The following is a 23,105-nucleotide window of genomic DNA, read 5'->3' on the forward strand; positions in this document are numbered from 1 at the left end:
CTAAGAGCCTAACCCCTTCTCCTCTCCTGTCTGTCTTCTCTATCCTTTCTGCACATATTGTACTCCCCATATTCAAATTCTGCATCGCTTATATCTGAGTGACACCTCATCTGTGATATCCCAACTAAGTCCACATTTGATGTCTTGACCAACAGCTCAAATTCATCAGATTTATTTACTATGCTCCTAGCATTGGTGTACATTCAAATATACATATGTATTTTTTTGACTAAATGTGTGAACACAGATTCTTGATTCTTCACTAATATTCAGGTATACAGTGTACATTAACCCAGTGAATCCAGGTCAAAAAGTGAGGAGGGTTGTATACAATCCAAAAAAATTTAAAAATGAAAACAACATTTTACCTCTCTCAGCTTTCCCCATGCCAGTCTCCATAACATTGACATTGAGTAGCTGTTTTCTGGTTTCAGACATGGCTGGCTTTCATTGCAAGAGTGGCAATGGCCAGCCTTAGTTTGTGCTATCTGCACTCACTTGAAACTATGGTGGACTGGCACTCTTGCATACATATTCAGGATGAAGCAACAACACCATGGCCAACCGGGCTAGTCAGGTGGGTAAAGTGTCTGCATGGCAACCCAAAGGTTGCGGGTTCGAATCCCGCCTTGGGCCTGAATCAGAGTAAAATGGAAAAACCTTGGGAAGTACATTATGGCCACAGAAGCCGATGCACCAACAACTAACAAAAAAACACCATGTTCAAGAGGTTGCCTTCAGCCCTGTCATCCTTGACTTATTCACTTGCCAGAAGCACCTTCCATGAATCTAAGAAACTGGCCATAAACTCCTTCATACAGAAGTGACTGTCCTGTGGATAGTGCTTTTCATGTCTAGACAACCCAATTCTCGGACTTGGCCAAATGTTGTGACCACATATCCAATTCGCCAAATCTGATAGTATAGAGGTAATCTTTCCCTGGAACAGTGCCCACCATGACACCGCCACCTTAACTGACCTGAGAATCTCTGAAAAGCAGCTAATTAAAGCCATCCATGCCCATCCCAAAAGAGAAAAAAATGTTGGGAATCAACTGTATTCCCACCTTTTGTTTAAAGATTGCCTCCTACTTCATCAGCAAAGAACTGAAAGTTGTACAACAGAATCCTTCAAAATGATTTGTTGTTCCAGATGTTTGGCTGAATTATGGTCATCCCAGTTCCAGAGGTGCAGAACCACATTATCCGATTCACCAAATCTGATAATATAGAGGTAATTTTTCCCTGGAACAGGGAAACCATGACACCATGACACTGCCACCTTAACTGACCTGAGAATCTCTGAAAAGTGGCTAATTAAGGCCATCCATGCCCATCCCAAAAGGGAAAAAATGTTGGGAATCAACTGTATTCCCACTTTTTGTTTAAAGATTGCCTCCTACTTCATCAGCAAAGAACTGACAGAGTTATACAACAGAATCCTTCGAAATGGCATGTTGTTCCAGACGTTTGGCTGAATTACAGTCATCCCAGTTCCAGAGGTGCAGAACCCTACACTAGCTGCTGAATACAGGCCAATTTCAATTTCCTCCCCATCTTTCAAATGCTTAGAGAAGTGCATCTTTAAGGTTGTTGCCTATCAGATCCTTTTGCAGTGACCTCAACCTACCCATTATGTGCTACAGTGAAAATCACCAATCACTTGTCTACAAGCAGACTCCGAAAACTCCTCATGCCTGGGAACAAAGCTCTGTGATGTAAATTAAATTTTTATATATTACCTGGCGCATTATAGCCTTAGTTGCTAATGTGCCAATAAAATCCAAACCAAACCTCTGTTTTCTTGGTTCTCAAAGCAGCCTTCAACTTGGTATGGATTATTCCTCTCATGTAGTCTCCTTGAGAGCTACTACTATGGTTTTGCTGGTAATATCTCCATGTTCCTCAGAAAGTTGCTTACACCAGGAGATTCCTTACCTTCCAACAGACTAATTGCTGCTTCACCAAACAAATGGAAGTTGTTATCCCCAAGGGGGATCATTCTCATTACTACTGTTTTCTGAAATTTTTGTACCACTCATGAAAGAGTTATCTGCATATTTAGTGTATGCCGAAGATATTGTCTGTTATTCTCTCAAGCCATGCCAGTACCTCACCAGCCACTGCAGATGTCCTATCACGCTTTGCTGTCCTCAATAAGTGTATGTCCTCTTTCTTCAAATGTACCAACTTCTTTGGGCTCCAGCTGAATCCTGAAAAATCAAACTGTCATTTTCTCTCAAAAAGCACAAGCAGGCCTCAATCTAGCATCTTCTCTATGGTCTTCTCTTTCAGAGCACATTCTTACACCCCTACTCATTCGGTTAAATTCTTAGATTTGGTAATGGATGAAAGTCTGACCTACAAAAAAAAAAACAAATCCAGCAACTGCACTCAAAAGCACTGCAGGTGTTTTGGGGCACAAAACTTGACCTCTGTAGATCTCACAATAAAGAGAACCATTAGAAACTTCTGTATTATTTCAGCTCTATCCTAGGAGTATGCCATGGAAATCTGATCTGCTGCTTCAGGTCTAGTCTGAAGAGTCTTTGGGATCTAGTATTCTGGGTCTTAAAGTGGGCCAACAGTTGGGCTCACCTGCCTTATACCACCTCCAAATTATAGCTCTGCATTAACCTCCTCTACACGTCTGTTCAGCACTTAGCATATGGGCAGAAAATCAGAATGGGACTGGATTTCTGCTTCAAAGTCCTTGACTTTTTTAATATCTGGGAGATTGTAGACTGGAAGATCCCAGGCAGAGCTCTCAGAAGACACTCCAGTGCTCTGATCAAACCTGCAGCAGCTCTCATATTTCAAGTGGCATTTTCCCAACATTATCATCTATGCACTGAATAAATCGGACGTTGATTTTGACTTGTAGTCCAGGGACCTTTACCTACAGAGTCAGTAAGTGAAATCCATCTTCACATATCAGCAACATGCTTGTAACTGTTGAGACAATTAATCCCGACTCCTTGGTGAGAGAGCTAAATGTATGTATGTCTTTTTAATTTTATTTTGTAGCCAAGAAGCCAAAATTGTCTCATGACAAGGGAATCATGCCAGGTACATTTGTTGTGAATAAAGAATTTTATTATTATTTACAATCTGGAAATATTAAGGAAAGTAATCTGGCATTTGTATCAGTGATCATAGTTGTCTTTAAGATGCCAACCAAAAAAGTTTTTTTTTTTTTTTATGTATATATGATGTATTATCTTGTCCTTTAATCTGCTTTTGCAACCAGCTGGATTTAAATCCAGCTGGCCAAAAAGCATAGTAATGCAAATGACCTTAATTCTTATAGCAGAACAAACTTTCCTTTGCAACAAGTTATCCTAGTATTGGCAATTTGTTGAAGAGATGAGGCTGTTATGGTAGCCTGTTTCAGAAATTAACTGGCCCTCATCAGATAGCAGGTGGTTTCTGTTAACAACAAGCAGGAAGAACAGTTGTAAAGGAGTTTTCTTAGTAGCTGGCATGCAGTAACACAATCAGTTTCTCGAAGTTATAATGTGGCTAAAACTATTTGTTGAAAGTAGTGCGATACTGGTGCAACTTATTACAAATGCAAGTTTGTTCTGCAATGAGAATTACATTATCCATACAATTTTTAAATCCTTCTGCCTAAAAAAACAGAAGAAAGAAAAATGAAGTCATTATAAATGTTTATAGAAGATAAGTCATAATTTTTACTGATGTGATTAAGTTGTGTTTAATATTCATTGAAATGGGCTCCTCTAAACCTTCTGAACTACTAGATATACATTTCTAAAATCCACTTCTCAATTCCAGAGGGTGCTGGATTTTAAAAAGTTTAACGTATTTATTTTATTAAATTTACAGAAGATCCATGAAATGCATGTTGTATTTTAGGGTTTTTTTTTTTTTAAATCCAGGAGGATAGTAGTTGAAGTATTACAAAATGCTAAGTGAATACAGTCAGTCCTCTTATTGCACGATAGTTGTGTTCCTAGAAACCCTCGCGCAATGCAAAATCATGCAATATAAATAACAAGCCCTATGGGGGAAAATAGGGTTAGATGCCGACCACCCAAGATTGAATACACATTTGTAAACAAAACACAATAAATAATCGTAATAAAATACTTATGTATTTTATTACAATTATGTTATTACGATTAAGACTATTATGTAATAAAATATTGCTAATGCTTTTGCTTCTACCGTAAGCAGACTTGTTCTTTCTTTGATTTTCTATCCAAACAGATGACAGCAGTTCCATCTCTTCCAGTTCTTTGTATCTTGATCTAATTGATTTTATTATACTTAGAGTTGTTCCTGCTATGAAATTTTTTTTTCTCTGCATTCTTTCTAATTCTCGGCATTGCCTCATTTAGGCCTGTAGCACGTGCAATATCACATGGTCTTTCATTTTCCTCAAAGTGTTTCACAATTTCATATTTTTTCTCTATCGACAGAAGCCAGAAGCGGACTGGCCATAAGCCTTACCTAGGGAAACTCTGGTGGGCCGGAGGCCAGTGTGACTTTGGCTACAAACGCTAGTATGAGGCCGCTACAAATTTTCCCGGGTAAGAATTTTTTTTACCCAGTCTGCCTCTGTTTATTGGTATTGCTTTTCTTTTTATCTCTGAATCTGTAGTGTCTTCACCAGGACACTTCCTTTTCACACCTTTTAAGTATTTTACTCATTTTTAAGGAATAAAGCACAATTACAAAATGAGGAGGCACACTTGATACACACAAAGCTATGCACGTGTAGCAACTGAATAAACAACACCGTAAAGGCAGATAAACACTATTGACACCTCACTAGCTCACATTTTACTAAAGCACATTTCTGGAGATTACTACCATAAAACAATTTCCAGTTGTGTTCCTGCTAGTGGAATCTGTTGTAAACTCTATCAAACTGCATTTGTGATAATACTGATAGCTGGAATTGTGTGGGTTTTTATGTTATTATGGTGAAATGTGTTCCCCTTCACTGATATAAAAAACATAAATACATTTTCAGAATCTTCTCTTCATTCCTATCGTGTTGCATTCAGTTGGGGTGATTCCGCGTTTGACTGCTATTTCTTGTAAACACAGGCAAATAGATGCCAACGAATAAGCAAATTCGGTTCGTGTTATACACTATCGTTCCCCTATTTATAAATCGTGTTTTGAATGAAATGAGTTAATTAATAATAATTAATTGGTAACAAGATACCTTCTGCCATCTATAAATCACAGAAAAAATAAAAATTCAATTTAAGAAATAAAAGACATTTACAGTAGACTCTTGATTTTTGAGGATAGATGGTAAAAAAAAATTCCTGGATAATCGGTTTCCCGGTTAATCCAAAAATACAGCAAGTCTTACATACATAAGAGATATGTTCCAGGACTTCTTACGTAAGTAGTTTTACAAACTTGGGAATGACTAATAAAATATTGCTACTATATCCCTGATATGCCAAAATTACAAAAACCCCATAATATCCTCAGAAGAATGAAGAAAAATAGTTAGTTTTTTTTTTAATTGAACTAATTAAAAATATATATCTGGGGACAGGCAGTAAAGTAGCTGGAGTGGCACATAAGAAAAGAAAACATAAAAGGAACAAAATACGCATGTTATCGTGCTGTAAAAACTGATATGTATTTCATAGCCTTGGTTATTACAGTTGACTTCATTGATGCCGATCCCTTCATCGCTTCTCATATTTTGTCTTTCTCCTCTATTGTTTTGTTCACCGTTGTCACTGACAAATTTGAATTCCATGCGATACTTGTTAATGTTTGGCCATTTTCGTACATCCTTATTATTTTAGTTTTCTGATTCAACTCGATTGTTTTCCTTTTGTTGGTAGATTTACTAGTACTGCTGTCACTTATTCTTTTAGGCGGCACCACGATAACAGTCAAAATTAAATTTTCTGAAAAGAACTTCACAGGGTTAAGGCAAAAACTCACTATTATCACCCCACGCGAGCTCACATTTTACTAAAGCACATTTCTGGAGGTCACTGCCATAAAACAATTTGCACTTTCCAGGTTACTGGGCTTTTCTGTTAGTGCAATTCATTATTTTAAACCGGTAGTAAACTCTATCTTATTAATGAATTTGCGATAGTGCTGGTAGCTGGAATTCTGAGGGTTTTTAAATTATTCTAGTTAAAACTGTCTCCCCTTCACTGAAATCTTCAGTCATATAAAAAAATATATATAAATAACATAACGTAAGCCCGAAGCTACGTAATTCTTGGACTTACTGTATCGAAAAATGTTCAGCAACCTACATAAAAAGTATGACAAAAAAAAAAAAAAAAAAACTTACTAGGTGCTACTCGAGTGTTCAATATGACGCTTCCCTTTGTTTTTTACGATGTCAATTTTAAATTGAATAGCTTCCCTTTATGTTTTTTTTTCAGTATCACGTATGCTTTGGTCACCAACATTATAATGGATCTTTAGAGATTTAACAGATGCACTGTTTTCAAACTTTTGAATAATTTAAAGTTTTTGTTTAACTGAAAGCACAACTCTTGTGTTTGCCCATTATTTTCACGATTTCTAAAAAAAAAAAAAAAAATTCCAACATCCCTAACATAACGAAACAAAATTTGTCCTTTTGCAGTGCGGTGTAACACAACAATTGACACAACTTACTAAAACGAACTAAACATTTGCATTATGATGCAACTTCATCATCACCATCAGCCATTTTTAATCCACACTCTTGTGTTTGCCCATTATTTTCACGATTTCTAAAAAAAAAAAAAAAAAAAAATTCCAACATCCCTAACATAATGAAACAAAATTTGTCCTTTTGCGGTGCGATGTAACACAACAATTGACACAACTTACTAAAACTAAACATTTGCATTATAATGCAACTTCATCATCAGCCATTTTTAATCCACTACAGGATGAAGGCCTCTCCAGCAACTTTCCAGTTCCTTCTGTTTTGAGCACTGGCCATCCATTTACTACCTGAAAACTCATGAATTTCATCTATCCATCTCCACCTTTGTGTTCCAGGTTTTCTTCTAGCTCCTCTTGGGTACCATTCTGTTATTTTCTTAGTCCATCTGTCATGTCTTCGAGCTATGTGTCCTGCCCAAGACCATTTTAGTTCTTTAGTTTTGATAAGAATGTCCTTTACTGAGTTTGCTGTCTAATCCATGTGTTTCTCTTTTTATCTAACAGTCTAATTCCCAATATAATTCGTTCCATTCTTCGCTGTGTAGTTCTCAGCTTCTCTTCCATTCTTTTGGTGAGTGCCCAAGTTTCACTTTCATAAGTCATGGTGGGGAGTATACATTGGTTTATTATTTTACGTTTCAGACAAACTGGGATATTGCTCTTCAGTATGTGATTATATTTCCTGAATGCTGTCCATCCAAAATTTATTCTTCTCTTGACTTCCAGCCATTTATCATTATTACAGCTAATAACTTGTCCCAGATAAGTATATGACTCCACCTTTTCAATTACTGCTCCTTCAATCATTATTTCCCTTTCTGTGGCATACTTGTTCATCATTACTTTTGTTTTAACCATATTCATCTTTAGTCCAAAATCCTTACTAACTGTGCATAACTGATTAACATTTTCCTCTAATTCTTTGGGATCGTGGCTTATGACCACAATGTCATCTGTAAATGGTTTAGGTACTCTCCGTTCACATTGACTCCTTTCTGCAACCAGTCTAATCTTCTGAAAGCTTCCTCAAGGGCAGCAGTAAACAGCTTCGGAGATATTGTGTCTCCTTGTCGAACTCTTTTCTCGATTTTAAATTTCCTACTGTCTTCGTCTAGTCTAATAAAAGAGGTAGCACTCATATTTTCTTCAAAATTAATAATATATGGGGTATCTATGCCTTGTCTTTCCAGTGCCCAAAACATTGCCTTAGGCTGTATGGAGTCAAATGCCTTTTCATAATCCACAAATGCCAGGCATAATGGTGTTTTATATTCATTTGCTTTCTCCATTAGCTGTGATATTACGTGAAGGTGATCCATAGTTGAGAATCCCGTCCTAAAGCCAGCTTGCTCTTTCGGTTGATTCTCATCAAGTATTCTTTCTAATCTGTTAGTAATGACCCTTGGGAACAACTTGTAGATGTGGGGTAACAAGCTAATTTGTCTATAATTTCCAATTTCTGATTTATCTCCTTTCTTATGCAGCAAAACTATGATTGCATTATTCCACTGCTTAGGTGTCACACCTTTTCTAATGCACTTTGTGAAGAGCCTTGCCAGTTTTTGTGTTATGTCTCTTCCTCCCAATTTTAACAACTCTACAGTAACTTCATCTTCCCCAGGGGCTTTGATTTTTCATTTTGTTCAGTGCATGTTCTACCTCATCAGGAAGAATATTGGGTATGTCGTATGTGTTGCTACTTTGCAATCCATCTTCCCCACTGCTGGCATCATTCCCTCGCTCCTTGTATAATTCTCTATAGTAGTCTTCTGCTATTTGAATTATGCCTTCTCTGCTGTTTATAAGTACACCATTGCTATTCTTCAGTGTCAGTATCATTTGTCTTTCTGTATTACTGCTCATGGCTGCTGGTTTAAATCCTTTGTTTTCCCTTAATGCTTGTTCTACTTTTCTTGTGTTAAATCTTCTTATGTCCTCTCTGAGTCTCTTTCTAATGGCTTTGCATAACTCAGTATACTCAATTTTCTCCCTGTCAGTGTTTTTCTTACTCTTCATGTGTCATCTTCGGTTCATCATGACAAGTGTTTCTTGACTAATTTTTTCTTCTTTGGATTTCTTTTTCCCTATAGGTTTCTTGGGCTTTATCACTTTCAGAAAGTTGTAATATTCTTCGTCAATATCTTGGTCCTGAGCAGTCTGCAGAAGCTCAAACTTGTTCTTAAGTTCCAGTACGTACTGCTTTTTCTCCTCCTCTGTTATCTCAAAGACCTTTGTATTATTTACTCCAGTCAGTTTTTTCCTTTCCTACATCTATATCAAGTGTACGTCTTACCATTCTGTGATCACTTCCAACATTTACCTTATTCAGGACGGTAACATCATTCACAATATATCTTCTTTTAGTGAGGATGAAGTCTATTTCATTAGTTGTTAATCCATTTGGACTCTTCCTTGTCCACTTTCTGTTCACCCTTTTCTTGAAAAAAGTGTTCATTACTGACAGTCCTTGAGATCCTGCAAATTCCACAAGTCTTTCACCTCTTATTTCTTTCACCAATTCCAAAATGTCCTATAGTTCCTCTTTCTATGCTGTTTTGCCTTTTTCCCAACCTTAGCATTGAAGTCCCCCATAATAATAGTGTAGTGGGTTTTCTACTCTTCTAGAAGACTCAATTTCGGTGTACATTTCTTCAACCTCTTCATCATCATGACTGGATGTTGGTGCATAAATCATTATAATCTTTAGCTTGTACCTCTTAGAAATCTTGAGTATTAGTCTTGACACCCTTGGTGATGTACTTTTGAATTCCAAAATGTTTTTAAAATCTTTATGGACCAGAAAGCCAACTCCATCTTCACTCCTTTCACTGTTTCCATTGGTGTACAGCAGATTTCCACTTGATAAACTTATAAGTGATTCATTTCTTCTTGTTTCAGCCAAACCGATGATATTCCAATTCACATTTTCTAATTCCTTTTCCAGCTCTAATATCCTGTCTTCACCAATGAGTGATCTTACGTTATAACAGGCCAACTTCAGTTTCCGTGCATGGCAGCCTGGTCGTACCCAGAGATTCTTAGCACCCTCTGCTTCCACTCTGATTCTCTCGCTGCCGTAAGAGGGAGAGTGAAAGCTGCTGGGGACTGAGGGCCATTTGCTTTGTCGTGCTGTCATATGCTGGAGGGTTTGGTCTTTTCCTCTTCACACTGACCAGGCATCTTGAAGAGAACCACTCTACACGTTCGTTGCCACATAAGTGACGTAACAGGGCTTACCATCGAGGTGTGCATGAGTGGATTTTAGGGAGGCAGGCCAACCGGACTTCTCCTAAATCTTCTGTAATAGAGAGATATTGGATCCATCAGTGTTTTAGGCTGAGTGTCTGATAACACACAGAATACCTGTCCCTCTCTAAGCCCCACGATGCAACTTACTAAACAAATTAAACTAAAGATAATAGGTACGCTAATCTCCCAATGATAACTTGGGGCTTATTTACGACTTGAAAAACATTTGTTTATACCTATTCTAGTTATTACTTGAATTTTGTGCTTTCTGGTTGATTTTTTTTTTTTTAAATTTGGAGTCTTGAAATGTTCCAGTTAATCCAATCCCAGTAAATCGAGAATCCACTGTATTTGTTTTTATTATCCAATACAGTGTCAGAATTAAGAATAAAATTTTAAAGTGTCCTATTTTAAATTATTTTATTACTTTTTTCCCCAGAAAACTGATGTGGGAAATAGACACTAATTACCCACTCTTGGATTTTTTTTTTTTTTTCCCCTGCATGCTAACTGGACAACTAATGACGGTAGAAATAAACAATAGAAATAAAGCAGTTTATAAAAAATTATAGCCTTTAGAAATGATAGTTTAAAAAAATAATAATAAATGGAGGTAACAGATGAAAGCAATGGTAAGATCATATTACAGATTTTGTTTGGGAAATGAGGAAACATCTTGGTAACAGATGCTCAGTCAAAGGTGAGTGTAGCAAACTTAAGGTTTTATGGACATGCAGAAGGGAGGATTAGCTAAATAGATCTTTGAAGCAAAAAAGTGAATGGTAATAGACATAGAACCAGGCCAAACAGAAGGTGATTGAGTATGTCAAGCAAGCATTAAATAAAAGAGGGCTTATGCCAGTTATTGCACTTAAAGCTCTAATAGGAAATAGGGTAGAATGAAGGAAAATAACATGAAAGGCTGATATTCTAGTATTGATTTGTATTGTCAGCATGATTTGATTTTAAGGTACAAATTGCCTGCTAATTAATTGAAAAGTATTATATTTGTATCTTTAAATTACTTGCTGTACTCATCTAAATCTTAAAATAAGATAACTTCATTTATTATGTAATAATATAGGTAAATTATTAGTATACCTTTGATCAATGAAACTTACAAGTCACTTTTTAGAGAAGCCATAGAAATTTGGTTGATTTATTTTTTATATAGTATGCAGTTATAATAATCAACAGGCCATTTTTATGTAATCAAAATAAAGATAAAATTAATTTGTGATTATAATTTCTTAATGTTCTTAATTCTGAAATTAATTACATGTGATTATTTTATCTAAATTGCACTTTATTATTTTTAAAAATGGCATTTGTTTTTTTTATTCTTTCAAGGAAAGTAAACTGATGTATGGAATGATATTTTCTATCAAATCATTTGTGTCCAAGATTTCACCAACTGATAGGTAAGACATGCTTTATTATGGGGTTTAAACACTATAAATTATTGTACTAATATGACAATCGATATCCAATTGCTTTCAGTTCATGTTTATTTAGAATATATTGAATTGCACCTAATGTGTGTGTAACAGACAATTGACACAAATTTTCCTGCCCTTCTTATTTCTGTTTAGTATAGAGTCCCGGTTATTTTCGCATATGCAAAGTAAATGACAAGTATGGCATAAAACTGTACATGTTGACTGAGCCAAAACAGTCTAGTATTAAAGGGTTTAGTATATATAGGTGTGTCAGGTGAATTCAGAGAAAAGGGCATGCTGCAAATGTAGTTCTGAAACTTATGGAAGAGAAACTGTATGTTGGACATTCTAATAATTTATACTGAGTTTGAGCATGAAATGATAAAGTCAGAAACGAGAGGACAAACAATAAAGAAGCCCAAAGTCATTACTGAATATAACAAATATAATGCTTGGAGTAGATTTTAAAGACCAAATGATGGCTTGCTACACATATGAAAAAGATGGCTTGTTGGTGCAAAACAACTGGCAATTCATATTTTTTAAATTATCCTCCTGAACTGCTTTCACCTCTTCAATAAATACTTGGGAGAAAAATCAATTGACTTTTGCCTTGCTGTCATAAGAGAGCTGGTCTTGTAAGGTCAGGGATGCTGTACTACTCAAGTTAATGTCACAAGAATTCTGAAGAACATTCTGCATGCACTTTTGAAGTTATCTCTAAATACAAAGGGACATTTAATTCGAAAAATATGCTATCCGTGTTGTCAGTCTGGCAAAAGGAAAGAAACACTATTTTTGTTGTGAGAAGTGTCCAGAAAAGCACTGGCACTTTGTCTCAACTGCTTTGTGAATTTCCATAAAGACCTACAGTAAAATATAAAGTATATGAAGGAGATTCAAAAAAAGATTTATATTCACTCAGAAGTAGTTGTGATAGAAGATTGAAATAAATATCATGTATTACACTTTTTTTGACATAGTTGCTGACAAAATGACATTTTTGCTACCTCTCAATATGCTTCCACAGGCTAGTTTTGTTGAAGTCCTCTGGCTGTTCTTCGAAATACAACTTGGCAGCAGAAATCACTCGATCATCAGCAGCAAAGCGTTTTCCACAAAGAAAGGACTTCAGGACAGGAAAGAGGAAGAAATCCGAGGGTGCAAGGTTGAGGGAACAAGCAGGATGTCAAACCCATATTTGTGGGCACGCTTCTGCACATGCGAGGAATGCACAGGGGCATTATTTTGGAGTACGCACACACCTTTTGTTAGCCTTCCCCCATCTTTTTTTCTTTTATAGCAGCACGTAGTTTTATGAGTAGGTTGGAATAGCACTTTGCCATCACAATACAGCCTTTTTGAAGGTAATCTGCTAGTATTACACAATGTTGATCCTAAAAACTGACAGCATCACTTTGCCAGCACTTGATTGTTTCTTTGCCTTTTTTTTGGGGGGGGGGGGTGATTCTGCATGCTGGCACATAGACAACATTTCATGTGCACATTGTGCCATTTCCTTCTTCTGGTAAGGGATCAGAAGTCTGGGAACCCTACACTAATTTGGAGCTCTGTAGCTCGTTTTTTTATGCTAATACAGAAATCTTGTATTAATGTCTCAATTTTTGTAACACTTTCTTCTGTTATGGCAGTTTCTGGGTGTCCTGGGATATTTTTCATCATGCACTAAGGTTCTTCCACATTTGAACTGTTTATACCAATGTACAACAACAGTGTAACCTAGGCAGTCTTCTCTATAAACAGCAGCCATTTCTTTGTGAATTGTTTTGGGTGTTTTTCCTTGCAGAAAGAGGAACCAAATCACTGATCTGTATTGTACTTTACCCATTGTGACACTTCACTTTCGTGCAGTGCTGCAAAGAAAAATAAAATGGTCAGGTAGAAACCAAAATATGTGTGGTTGCCATAAAGATTTCAAGGTATCAAACAAAAAAAAAAAAAAAAACATCTTTGTATCAAAACTACTGCTGAGTGAATACAAATCTTTTTTTGAGCCCTCCTTGTAAATTGAGTATATAACAACTAGTAATATAACTGATGTAAACTAGAAATATTTTCTTGCATAAACTGTGGTGATTTTATCAAATTGTTTTAAGTGGTTTTTTTTTTTTTTTTTTTTTCAAAGTAACTAAATTTTCTGTAAATTTTCATGTATTCTATGGTTTCTTTGCCTATTTTCCCAGATGAAAAAAAAAAAAACACAGCCCATGCAGGTGTCCATGGTTTTGCCCTGCACAATTCACCCATAGTGTTAAAAACATAAGCTGGGATTTGAGTTTCCACTCCGTATGATAAAGGTCATACGGAGTGGAAAGACAAAAACTATAACTAATCATTACTTTGCTGCATGCATTCAACAAAGTTTATTCTCTATGCCAACCATGATGCAAATAAGAGACACTTCTTTTGTGTGGAAAAAGACCCTTGATTCCTAAAAATCTAGAAAAATATTATGAATTACACTAAAGGTGCAGAGGAAGGACCCTTGCAAATATAAGTGCCAGTAAATGTGTTAGACCCCCCCCCCTCCCCAAAACAAGTTTTAAAAATAATACTGTAACGAAACAGGCCTACGCGCTCTGGATTCATTAAGAATTTATTATAGTTACACACAGAGCGTACAAATAAAGAAGAAATATATATAAGTATATTTCTTCTTTATTTGTACGCTCTGTGTGTAACTATAATAAATTCTTAAAATAATACTGTATTTATCTAAAAAATCTTTGGAAATTTTTAATTTTTTTTATAGTGATCCCACTGTCCAAACGAGGTTGTTTACGAGGAAACCAATTTACGGTATAACATAAGTACACAAGAAGGAACTGTTCAGCTATGTAATCAAAGCCATACACATCTCACACAATAAGAGCAGTGTCACATGGTCTGTAGGTTTTGGTTCCACGAGCTTCTTTGTTAAAGGATACACTAACTTTGTTATAGTTAATACTTTTTTAATGGTAAAGTGCAGTAAACCAGTTTTCAATTAATTGTGTTAAATGTCACAGTACACATGTGGAAATTTTGGCAAAGTAAGTTAAGTTTTAATTTAACCAAACACAAATAAAGCTTGTCTACTTTCTCAGTCTTGACTTCATGCATCAGACTGACAAAGTGTAACAAGAATATGTATTTCTTTTCAGAAATACGCAATTGTTTTGCATTTCTTTTAACAGGTTGTGTAATGTACTAATGCGAAGTGAAATGTCCAAGATTTAACAAGATTGTATATCTTGTTAAATGTGAGGCAGGGAAGATATTGTGAATTGGCAGTAATTAGTCTTAATCCTATAGTTATAAAAAGTTACTCTGCAATTGAAAATGCTTAAGAAAAGAATGCAGTACTGGTTTCCCTCTGAATAGTTTTTATCTGTCTTGCACTGTATTTCTGATATTGATATGGATTTGAGGAAGTCAAAAAAAAAAAAAAAGTAAGGTGTGCTTTGAAATCAGGACTCCTGATTTCATCACTGAAAGTTTATTAAATTTGTTAAAGAAACATCAAATGTAAATTTCAAATTTAATTCCTCAGCTTGTTTTTTTGCCATCTTATAACATGGAGTTACTTATTGTTTTATAGTCGAGATGGATTTCTCAGTTTTCGCACCAACAAATACAAGTTAAATTTCTATGAGACACCTTCAGGCATAAAGTTTATAATGAATACAGATATTAATTCCACAAATGTACAAGAGTTTCTGCATGAGATATATAGAAAGGTAAGTACTAAGTGTCATAACATATTTTAGTTTTGTAAAGTTGGAACAAAGGCAGTTACGACACAAAGTCATAAATATATATACAGTAAACCCCCGCTTTTCGCGTCTGCCGATTTAATATAAAATGAAACCTAAAAAAATGTGAATTTTAAAGCCCTGTGAATATTTTCCACCATAAAAAAGCATGGGCGTAGCTAAAATTATCTTTCCCAGTCAAAACAGCGCTCAGTGGGTGGGGGGGGGTGACAAAATTGCGAGCGTGGATGTTTCTCGCTAATCCTTGTTCAGTATGTGTTATGCGCTTGTCATGAAAGGTTTCGTTGTTTGCTTTTAATTTATATGCTTATAAATTGATATGCTTACAAAAATGATAAATCTACCGTTTTGCAGTGTAAAACAGACTTTTTCGAGTGTGTTAACGGAAGAAAGTGACTTTATTGTGGACAAGTTCTTTCTAACCCCTACAAAATTATGGCTACGAATACAAATGTAACAAGAGAAATGTGAAAATATCAAAGGTGATGATGACATTAGCGAATAAAATTTCTAATGGTGAAAGTGTCTCCTCTGTGGCAAAACATTATAAAATCAAGAGTCAACGGTACGATCAATCAAAAAATCAGAAGGAAAAATCTGCCGTAGTGTTCGTGAAAACGCGCTAATTGCTTCAAAAATTTTCTCTGTAACTCGTGATTTTTTAAATCTGTGGATAGAAGACCGAACTCAAAATAAAATTCCGTTAAGTTCACTCATCATTCGTGAAAAGGCAAGAACTCCTTTATTAACACTTTAGTGAAACTGGTGATAGCACTGGCAGGATAAGTTTTTTTTTTTTTTTTTGCTAGCAAAGGCACTGGTTTGAAATTTCTAATAAATATTACATTTAATATTAAATTGTTTCTTATTTTCATTTTGTGCATATGCTTGCATTTCACTATATACTGTATGTACATAGTCATATTATGAAGGTACATATAATACATACATAGACAAAATTTTAGACTAGTTTTTCTTATATATTTCATATTTTGGAACGGAACCCCTTTATTGCTATGGGAGCCATAACTCAGTATTCACGACATTTCTCAGGAACAGAACCCCTGCGAATAGCAGGGGTTTACTGTATTTATGACTTTGTGGCAATTTTTCAATTTAATCTGTATGCAGTTGTCTAATGTAAATATACAGAGTGTCTCAAAAATATTGGTACAAACGTTTAGGGGAGGTAGGTAACATCTAAAGGAATGTGAATCACATAGGAACCCATAAACAGAAATGTCACCGTAAGTCGGTACACGGCGCTGTTCATCAGTTTGCGAGAGGGAAAATTTCTGGTTTACTTGTTCAAGCAGTAGTCGCTGCATGAAGAGCATGCATTGATATACGAACTGTGAGCTGGCAGACATGCACCTAGTGTATGGATTAGCAGAGGGCAATAGACAAGCTGCTCAACAAATTTATGGAGAATGCTTCCCAGACAGACATGTACCTGACCACCGTTTGTGTGCCCATGTGCATCAAAATTTGTGCGATTATGGGTCATTTAGAGGTAACAGGAGTAGTGCGGGCAGACCACATTCAACGCGCAAACTCCCGCCATGGAACAAAGTGTGTTGAATGCCGTCCAGAATAATCCTACTACCAGCACACATGCCGTTGCCTCTGCTTTAGGAGTATCTCATTGCAGTGCAGTGTGTCTGGCATGACAATTCCTTACACCCCCTTTCATCTCCAAGGGGTTCGGTTACTGCTCCCCCAAGATCATCCTGCACGTGTGGCTTTTGCGCAGTGGCTTCTCCAAGAAAGCGTTCAAGACTTGAATTTTCCAGCCTATGTTTTGTTCACAGATGAGGCTTATTTCACTTGGGAAGGCTTATTCAATCAGCACAATGCTCATGTGTGGGCTCACAACAACCCACACAGTGTGTGCACCCATGCGGCACAACATCGCTTCGCAATAAATGTGTGGGCAGGTGTGGTCGGTGACTGCTTAGTCGGCCCATACCTGTTACCATCCCACATGAACTCTGCTAACTATCGGCTCTTTCTTGAACAAGTTCTACCAGGGTTACTTGATGATGTTACAGCAAATGTGAGATGCAACATTTGGTTTCAACATGATGGGGTGCCTGCCCATTATGGAAGGTGTGTTCATGACCATTTGAACAGGCGTTTTGGGTGTTGATGGATTGGCCTTGTTACACCCGTTGCCTGGCCCCCACGCTCACCTGATTTATCGAGCCTTATTTTAGCATTAAATCAGATCACACACCAACCATAAGAGTAAGTATTTACTGTAACTAAAATATTTACATATTAAAATAAAATAAATAAATATTTACAAAAACTGCTATTATATTAAATTAAATTATATACATATAAAACATTAAAACTGTGATAAAATCCTTGAGATAAAATACACTAAAATAAACCGGATTAAAAGCGATAAAAATCTCTGGAGCTTTCGGAGGCATCCGCCTCCTTCAGCAGTAACAAAACTTCCTGCAGCACGTCCATATATAAGTGGCTCACGGTACCTATATACGTGGTGCAGTCAGCGCATGGTCTGAACTGGAAGCGGAAATAGCTCGGGAACGGTGTTAAGCAAAACCGTTCATCCGTACTTAGGATGATAGTTTCAAACAAAGGATGCATACGCATACCTCTGTCCCTATTCATAATATTGTGGTCGGATGAACAGATTCGTAGGCTCTCGAGCCATTTACGGTTCCAGAACCCATGCGCTCGATCCACGATAACCGCATCCCGTGGGGAAATTTGATGCTGCTTCTCCCAAAAATGCCCGGCCACAGCAGACTTATTGTAATCAGCGGTTTTTATAGCATTTGCATGCTCCCCCAGACGATCCTTGAGCCGTCGTTTTGTCTCTCCCACAATCCGGGCATTTTATCCTGTATACTGCTCCACTACTCAGGTCCTTTGCTATTGGGTCTTTTACCTGAGACAACACTGTGTGCAACCTCCGCCCTGGAAGCTGCACACAGCGTGTTTTATAACCCTGCAAAAAACTCTAGCGAGATGCTCAGTAACGCCCGGATAGTAAGGAATGTATGCGGTAGCCACAAGAACAAACGGTTCCTGATGGTTAGACTCTATTCCTTTACTAAATCTGTCTATGATCCTCTGGGGGTATCCACATTTTCTAAGGTCTGCTGTGACCCGTCTAATTTCACATTCTTTGTCCTCAGAGGTGGTGCAGTGTGACCCTGCTCTATCTAGTAGAGCTTTCACTACACTAATCTTATGCTGCCCAGCTTGTGCTGAACTATAATGGGTGTACTGGCATCTGCACATAGGTTTTTTAAACACAGAAGTTTTGAGCCTAGGGCCTATCCTAGACACCAGTACATCAAAGAAAGGAAGGGTACCTCCTGTTTCCACCTCTGAGGTAAATTGTATAAATTGGGAGAAGCTATTAAGCCAATGGAGTGCATCATCCTCTCTCCCCTTCTGGACCACAGTAAAGGTATCATCAACATACCTTTTCCATTTCTTTATGGGAAACTGACATCCACTAAAAACCCTGTCCTCTAACTCCTTCATGGCCAGATTGGCCACGATGGCGCTAATAGGAGATCCCATGGCTGTACCGTGAACCTGTTTGTACATAACACCTTGGTACACCATAGTGGTGCTAGCCAGACAAAGTTCCACACCCGAACAAATATCCTCTACATTTAAAAGCGATCTATTACTCAAAGAGACATCATTACTCAAAGATTTTCTAACACAATATATTCCATGTTTAATTGGAATGCATGTGAATAGTGACACCACATCAAAAGAAATCATGCTCTCGTTTTCATTTATAATCAAATCTTTCACAAAATTCACAAATTCTTTACTGTCTTTTATGACATAGTTGGACTGGCCCACTATAGGCGAAATCAATTTAGCCAAATACCCTGACAAAGCATATGTGGGGCTTCCTATAAATGATACAATAGGTCTGAGTGGGACTTCTGTCTTATGAGTTTTTGGAAGTCCATAAAACCTCGGGAGTTGACATCCAGTAGCATGTAAGAACCAAAAGGTCTCCCTGGAAATCTTCTCTGCCTTTAACCAATCCTGTACCAGTTTATTAACGCCCCGCTCTAGGCCAACCAACGGGTTTCTCTGAGTAACTTTATAAGTATTATTGTTCTGTAAAAGGTCCATTGCTTTTTTGTGATAGTCTTCTTTGTTTAGGACAACCGTCGATCTGCCCTTGTCCGCAGGTAAAACCACAATTCCATCGTCTCTTCTCAGTTCATTCAAGGCTTTTCTTTGACTAAAGTTAAGATTCGGAGATACTTTCTTTACCTGGCTCAAAATAACGGCAGATTTAACCCAGATCTCATTAGCTAGGGCCTCCGGTAGCTTGCTGATGGCCTGTTCAATACCCATTGCTATCTCCGCAATGGGAGGTACAAGCGTAAACTTAGGACCTAAATTTAAAACTCCCTCTTGCTCTTCCGTAAGTTGCCTATTACTCAAATTGTAAACAAAATGAGTACTTTTATCGCTACGTTGTACTGTACCTTCTCCCAACAACCTATTAAACTTCATAATCTGCCTCTGCGTGTCCGCTATCCTAGTAACTTTATCCAAAACTAATCTTCTAACAAGAGCCAAATGTCTGGAAGATACACTACTACTAATAACATCCAGGTACATACCTATTTGCCTCCTAGTGTCTCTTAACTCCTCATGTAACTTACGGCTCCAAATATTCATGATCTTCCTTTGATAACACAAAGTAACCCACTTTAATCGGTCATCCTGAAATGGTGTTTTGACTCTAAAGCCATATGATATAAGTCCATGTGTTTTGCATCGATGCGCAAACCTTAGGTGCTGCTTCTGTCTGGCCTCTTTTATACAATACTTTTGATATTGTCGGACGTGTTGCACTACAAATTGGCCATAGCTGCTAACGATATCCTGAAAAAGGCCTCTGAGGTTGAGAAAATTCATATTTTAGCATTAAATCAGATCACACACCAACCATAAGAGTAAGTATTTACTGTAACTAAAATATTTACATATTAAAATAAAATAAATAAATATTTACAAAAACTGCTATTATATATGGACTATTATATATGCTATTATATATGGACGTGCTGCAGGAAGTTTTGTTACTGCTGAAGAAGGAGGCGGATGCCTTCGAAAGCTCCAGAGATTTTTATCGTTTTTATCCGGTTTATTTTAGTGTATTTTATCTCAAGGATTTTATCACAGTTTTAATGTTTTATATGTATATAATTTAATTTAATATAATAGCAGTTTTTGTAAATATTTATTTATTTTAATATGTAAATATTTTAGTTACAGTAAATACTTACTCTTATGGTTGGTGTGTGATCTGATTTAATGCTAAAATATGAATTTTCCCAACCTCAGAGGCCTTTTTCAGGTTATCGAGCCTTGATTTCTTTCTGTGGGGGCCCTCAAATCTATAGTGTATGAATCGCCTGTGGAGACGGAAATGTCCACCAATCCGTGCTGCGTCGGTGTCACGCATGCATCGCATCTCATCTCATGGTTGAACCTTCGAGCATCTGTTATAACATGAAATGCATCCATCTCGTACTTCATTGTTAATATTATGTCAAATAAATGTTTGCCATTAATTACTGTCTTGTGTCATTTCTGCTTCTTGTGCCTCTGCTACTACTTCCTCAATGTTTCCGGTTATGGGTTCCTATGCAATTCACATTCCTTTAGATGTTACCTACCTCCCCTAAACATTTGTACCAATATTTTTGAGACACCCTGTATACAATATAAAAATTTTTTTGTTGTTAATATCATCACATAGCCAAAGTAATTAATTACACATTTTGCAATTTTTTAACAAATATTTACATGCATGCATTTATTAAATTAAAGCTTCAAATATAGTTAAAGTTTAGTGCAATTCAGATAATTTTGTCTTAAGGTGGAACAAATTTTTTTATTAGTTAGTGGTGTAATTCATGTATATGTAAATCTCCATTAGCCATAAATACAGTACAACTCACTGAGATTACAACCCCCCAACAAACTTCACCAGGCTGTATGCATTTTAAGATTTGTAACAGAGTTAAATGAGGTGGAAAAAACAATGTAGAGTACAGTATTTATTCAAAAGTAATTTATTCTAATACCTGTAACCAGTACTGTATAAACAAGATACGAGAACAAAAATAAACAAGAGTTTAATTTGCTCACATTATTATTGGTATTGTGGAGATGGAGGATCATAACTTTCGATGACAGAGATTCTGATGATCTGGGAGTAAATTGACTGGTCGTGGTACCACCTGTGGATGCCATATGTTCATGTCCACTTTCTTTAAAAACTGATGGATTTTAATCTGCACATTTTTCTTTCTCTTTGTAGATTAGGTGTAAATAATGCCGTTGCCTGTAGCAGGCGAGGGAATTATTTACACCTGCTACCACTTTAGTGACCCTCTGTGTTAGGATCTTGAACCTCAAAAGATGATAGTGCTTTATCTATTAAAGAAAAAGCTTCAGCTAGCTGCTTGCAGGTGAAACTTCCTCTTCAGTGGCCTCCCGCTGTGTCTGTTTTTCAAGTTTGAAGAGATCTTCATTGGTCGGCTCATGAGAATGGCTTTCCAACAATTGATAAACACTTTCTCCACTTAGAGATCCAGTTGTTTTCCAGAGCTTCATATTTTTTTGTTTTTTTTTGAGACTGACTCTGCCTTTTCAAATGTATGGAAGTCATGAGCAAATTATGGGATAAGTTTCTTCCAGATAACATTATCAAATATGAATGGGATCTCATGCCAGGCCGCATCTGCATTCTTGATTACATCGTAGATGCTATATTCCTTCCAAAATTGCTTTAAGGTCATTCCACACTCCTTTTATGAACTGTTGCTGTTAAGGCTTCCTTGAATGTAGTAATAACCCCCTGATCCATTGGCTGTAAAAGGGAACTGGTATTGGGAAGCAGGTACACCAAGTTAATATTAGAATGAAAATCATCCGGGTGAGGTGAATGGCCAGGAGCATTTTCCAGTACTAACAGGATCTTGAATGGAAGGTTTTTGCAGCATGGTACTTTCTTACTTGTGGTATGAAATGTTTGTGGAACCACTCCTTGAAGACTTGAGAGTAAACTATTAGAATTAGACATCCAGATGACTGTATGTGAAGCCTTGATAATGCCTGCGACCCTTGGATTTTTTGCCCAGCACACTAACAGTGGCTTGAGTTTGCAGTTGCTGGCAGCATTTCCCCCAAACCAGTTAGCCAGTCCTTTGCTGCCTTGCACCCAGGCATTTTCTTTTCTCCTTCGTAATATATGTGCGATCAGGCACTTTTTTTCCAAAATAAGCCAGTTTCACCTACATAAAATCTGTTCTGGCTTGCAATCCTCATTAACAGTCATGTCCTACAAGAACTCTGGATATTATTTTTTGTTTCTCCTACCACATCTGCCTGCTTCTCCACTCATTTTATGTCTAGTTTCATTTCTGTTGTAATAGTGCCGTTTATCACTACTGCTCTCACTTATTCATTTTGGAGCTACGTTAGTGAAATAACAATACCCTTGGAAACAGGAAAAACACTGATCCTACTCTGAACAAGAACGAAAAACAGGGATCCGGAATAGAAAATACAGCAGCAGGTAGCTGATGCAATGTTACCATATACACAACAGCTGATTTTGGTGCTTCGCACGTGGGGGTTCAAAACTTAATATTTTCAATATACAGGAACTCCCTGACTTACAGAAATTCGACTTCACGCAAGTTTTTGCCGGCCAGTGCAAACTTAAGAAAATCGTGGAAACTTATTTTGCATCCTGTAGGAATAAATGAAGGTATCGTGAAAATATAATGTGAACCAAATAACTTTTTTTTTTTTTTTTGTAATTAGTTCCAAGTCATTGGAAGTTAAATAAAATATTACTAAGCTATTTATAATGGAAATTGCACTACCCTTTCATCGTTATCATATGTTCCCATTATAAGGATCA

General features: G+C 36.8%; 1 protein-coding gene across 4 annotated transcripts in view; it reads left to right on the forward strand.

The window, feature by feature from the left end:
* Bet5 (blocked early in transport 5) overlaps nucleotides 1–23,105 on the forward strand; it is a 68,253-nt gene that overhangs the window by 42,679 nt on the left and 2,469 nt on the right. For all 4 annotated transcript variants that reach the window (XM_090375074.1, XM_090375076.1, XM_090375077.1 and 1 more), the window contains exons 3-4: nucleotides 11,278–11,348; nucleotides 14,968–15,106. In XM_090375074.1, the coding sequence (XP_090231200.1) occupies nucleotides 11,278–11,348; nucleotides 14,968–15,106 (210 nt within the window). The remainder of the gene's footprint in view (nucleotides 1–11,277; nucleotides 11,349–14,967; nucleotides 15,107–23,105) is intronic.

Source organism: Mastigoproctus giganteus, chromosome 6, assembly GCF_048544385.1.
Source record: "Mastigoproctus giganteus isolate SK-2022 chromosome 6, ASM4854438v1, whole genome shotgun sequence".
NCBI classification, from domain to species: Eukaryota; Metazoa; Arthropoda; class Arachnida; order Uropygi; family Thelyphonidae; genus Mastigoproctus; species Mastigoproctus giganteus.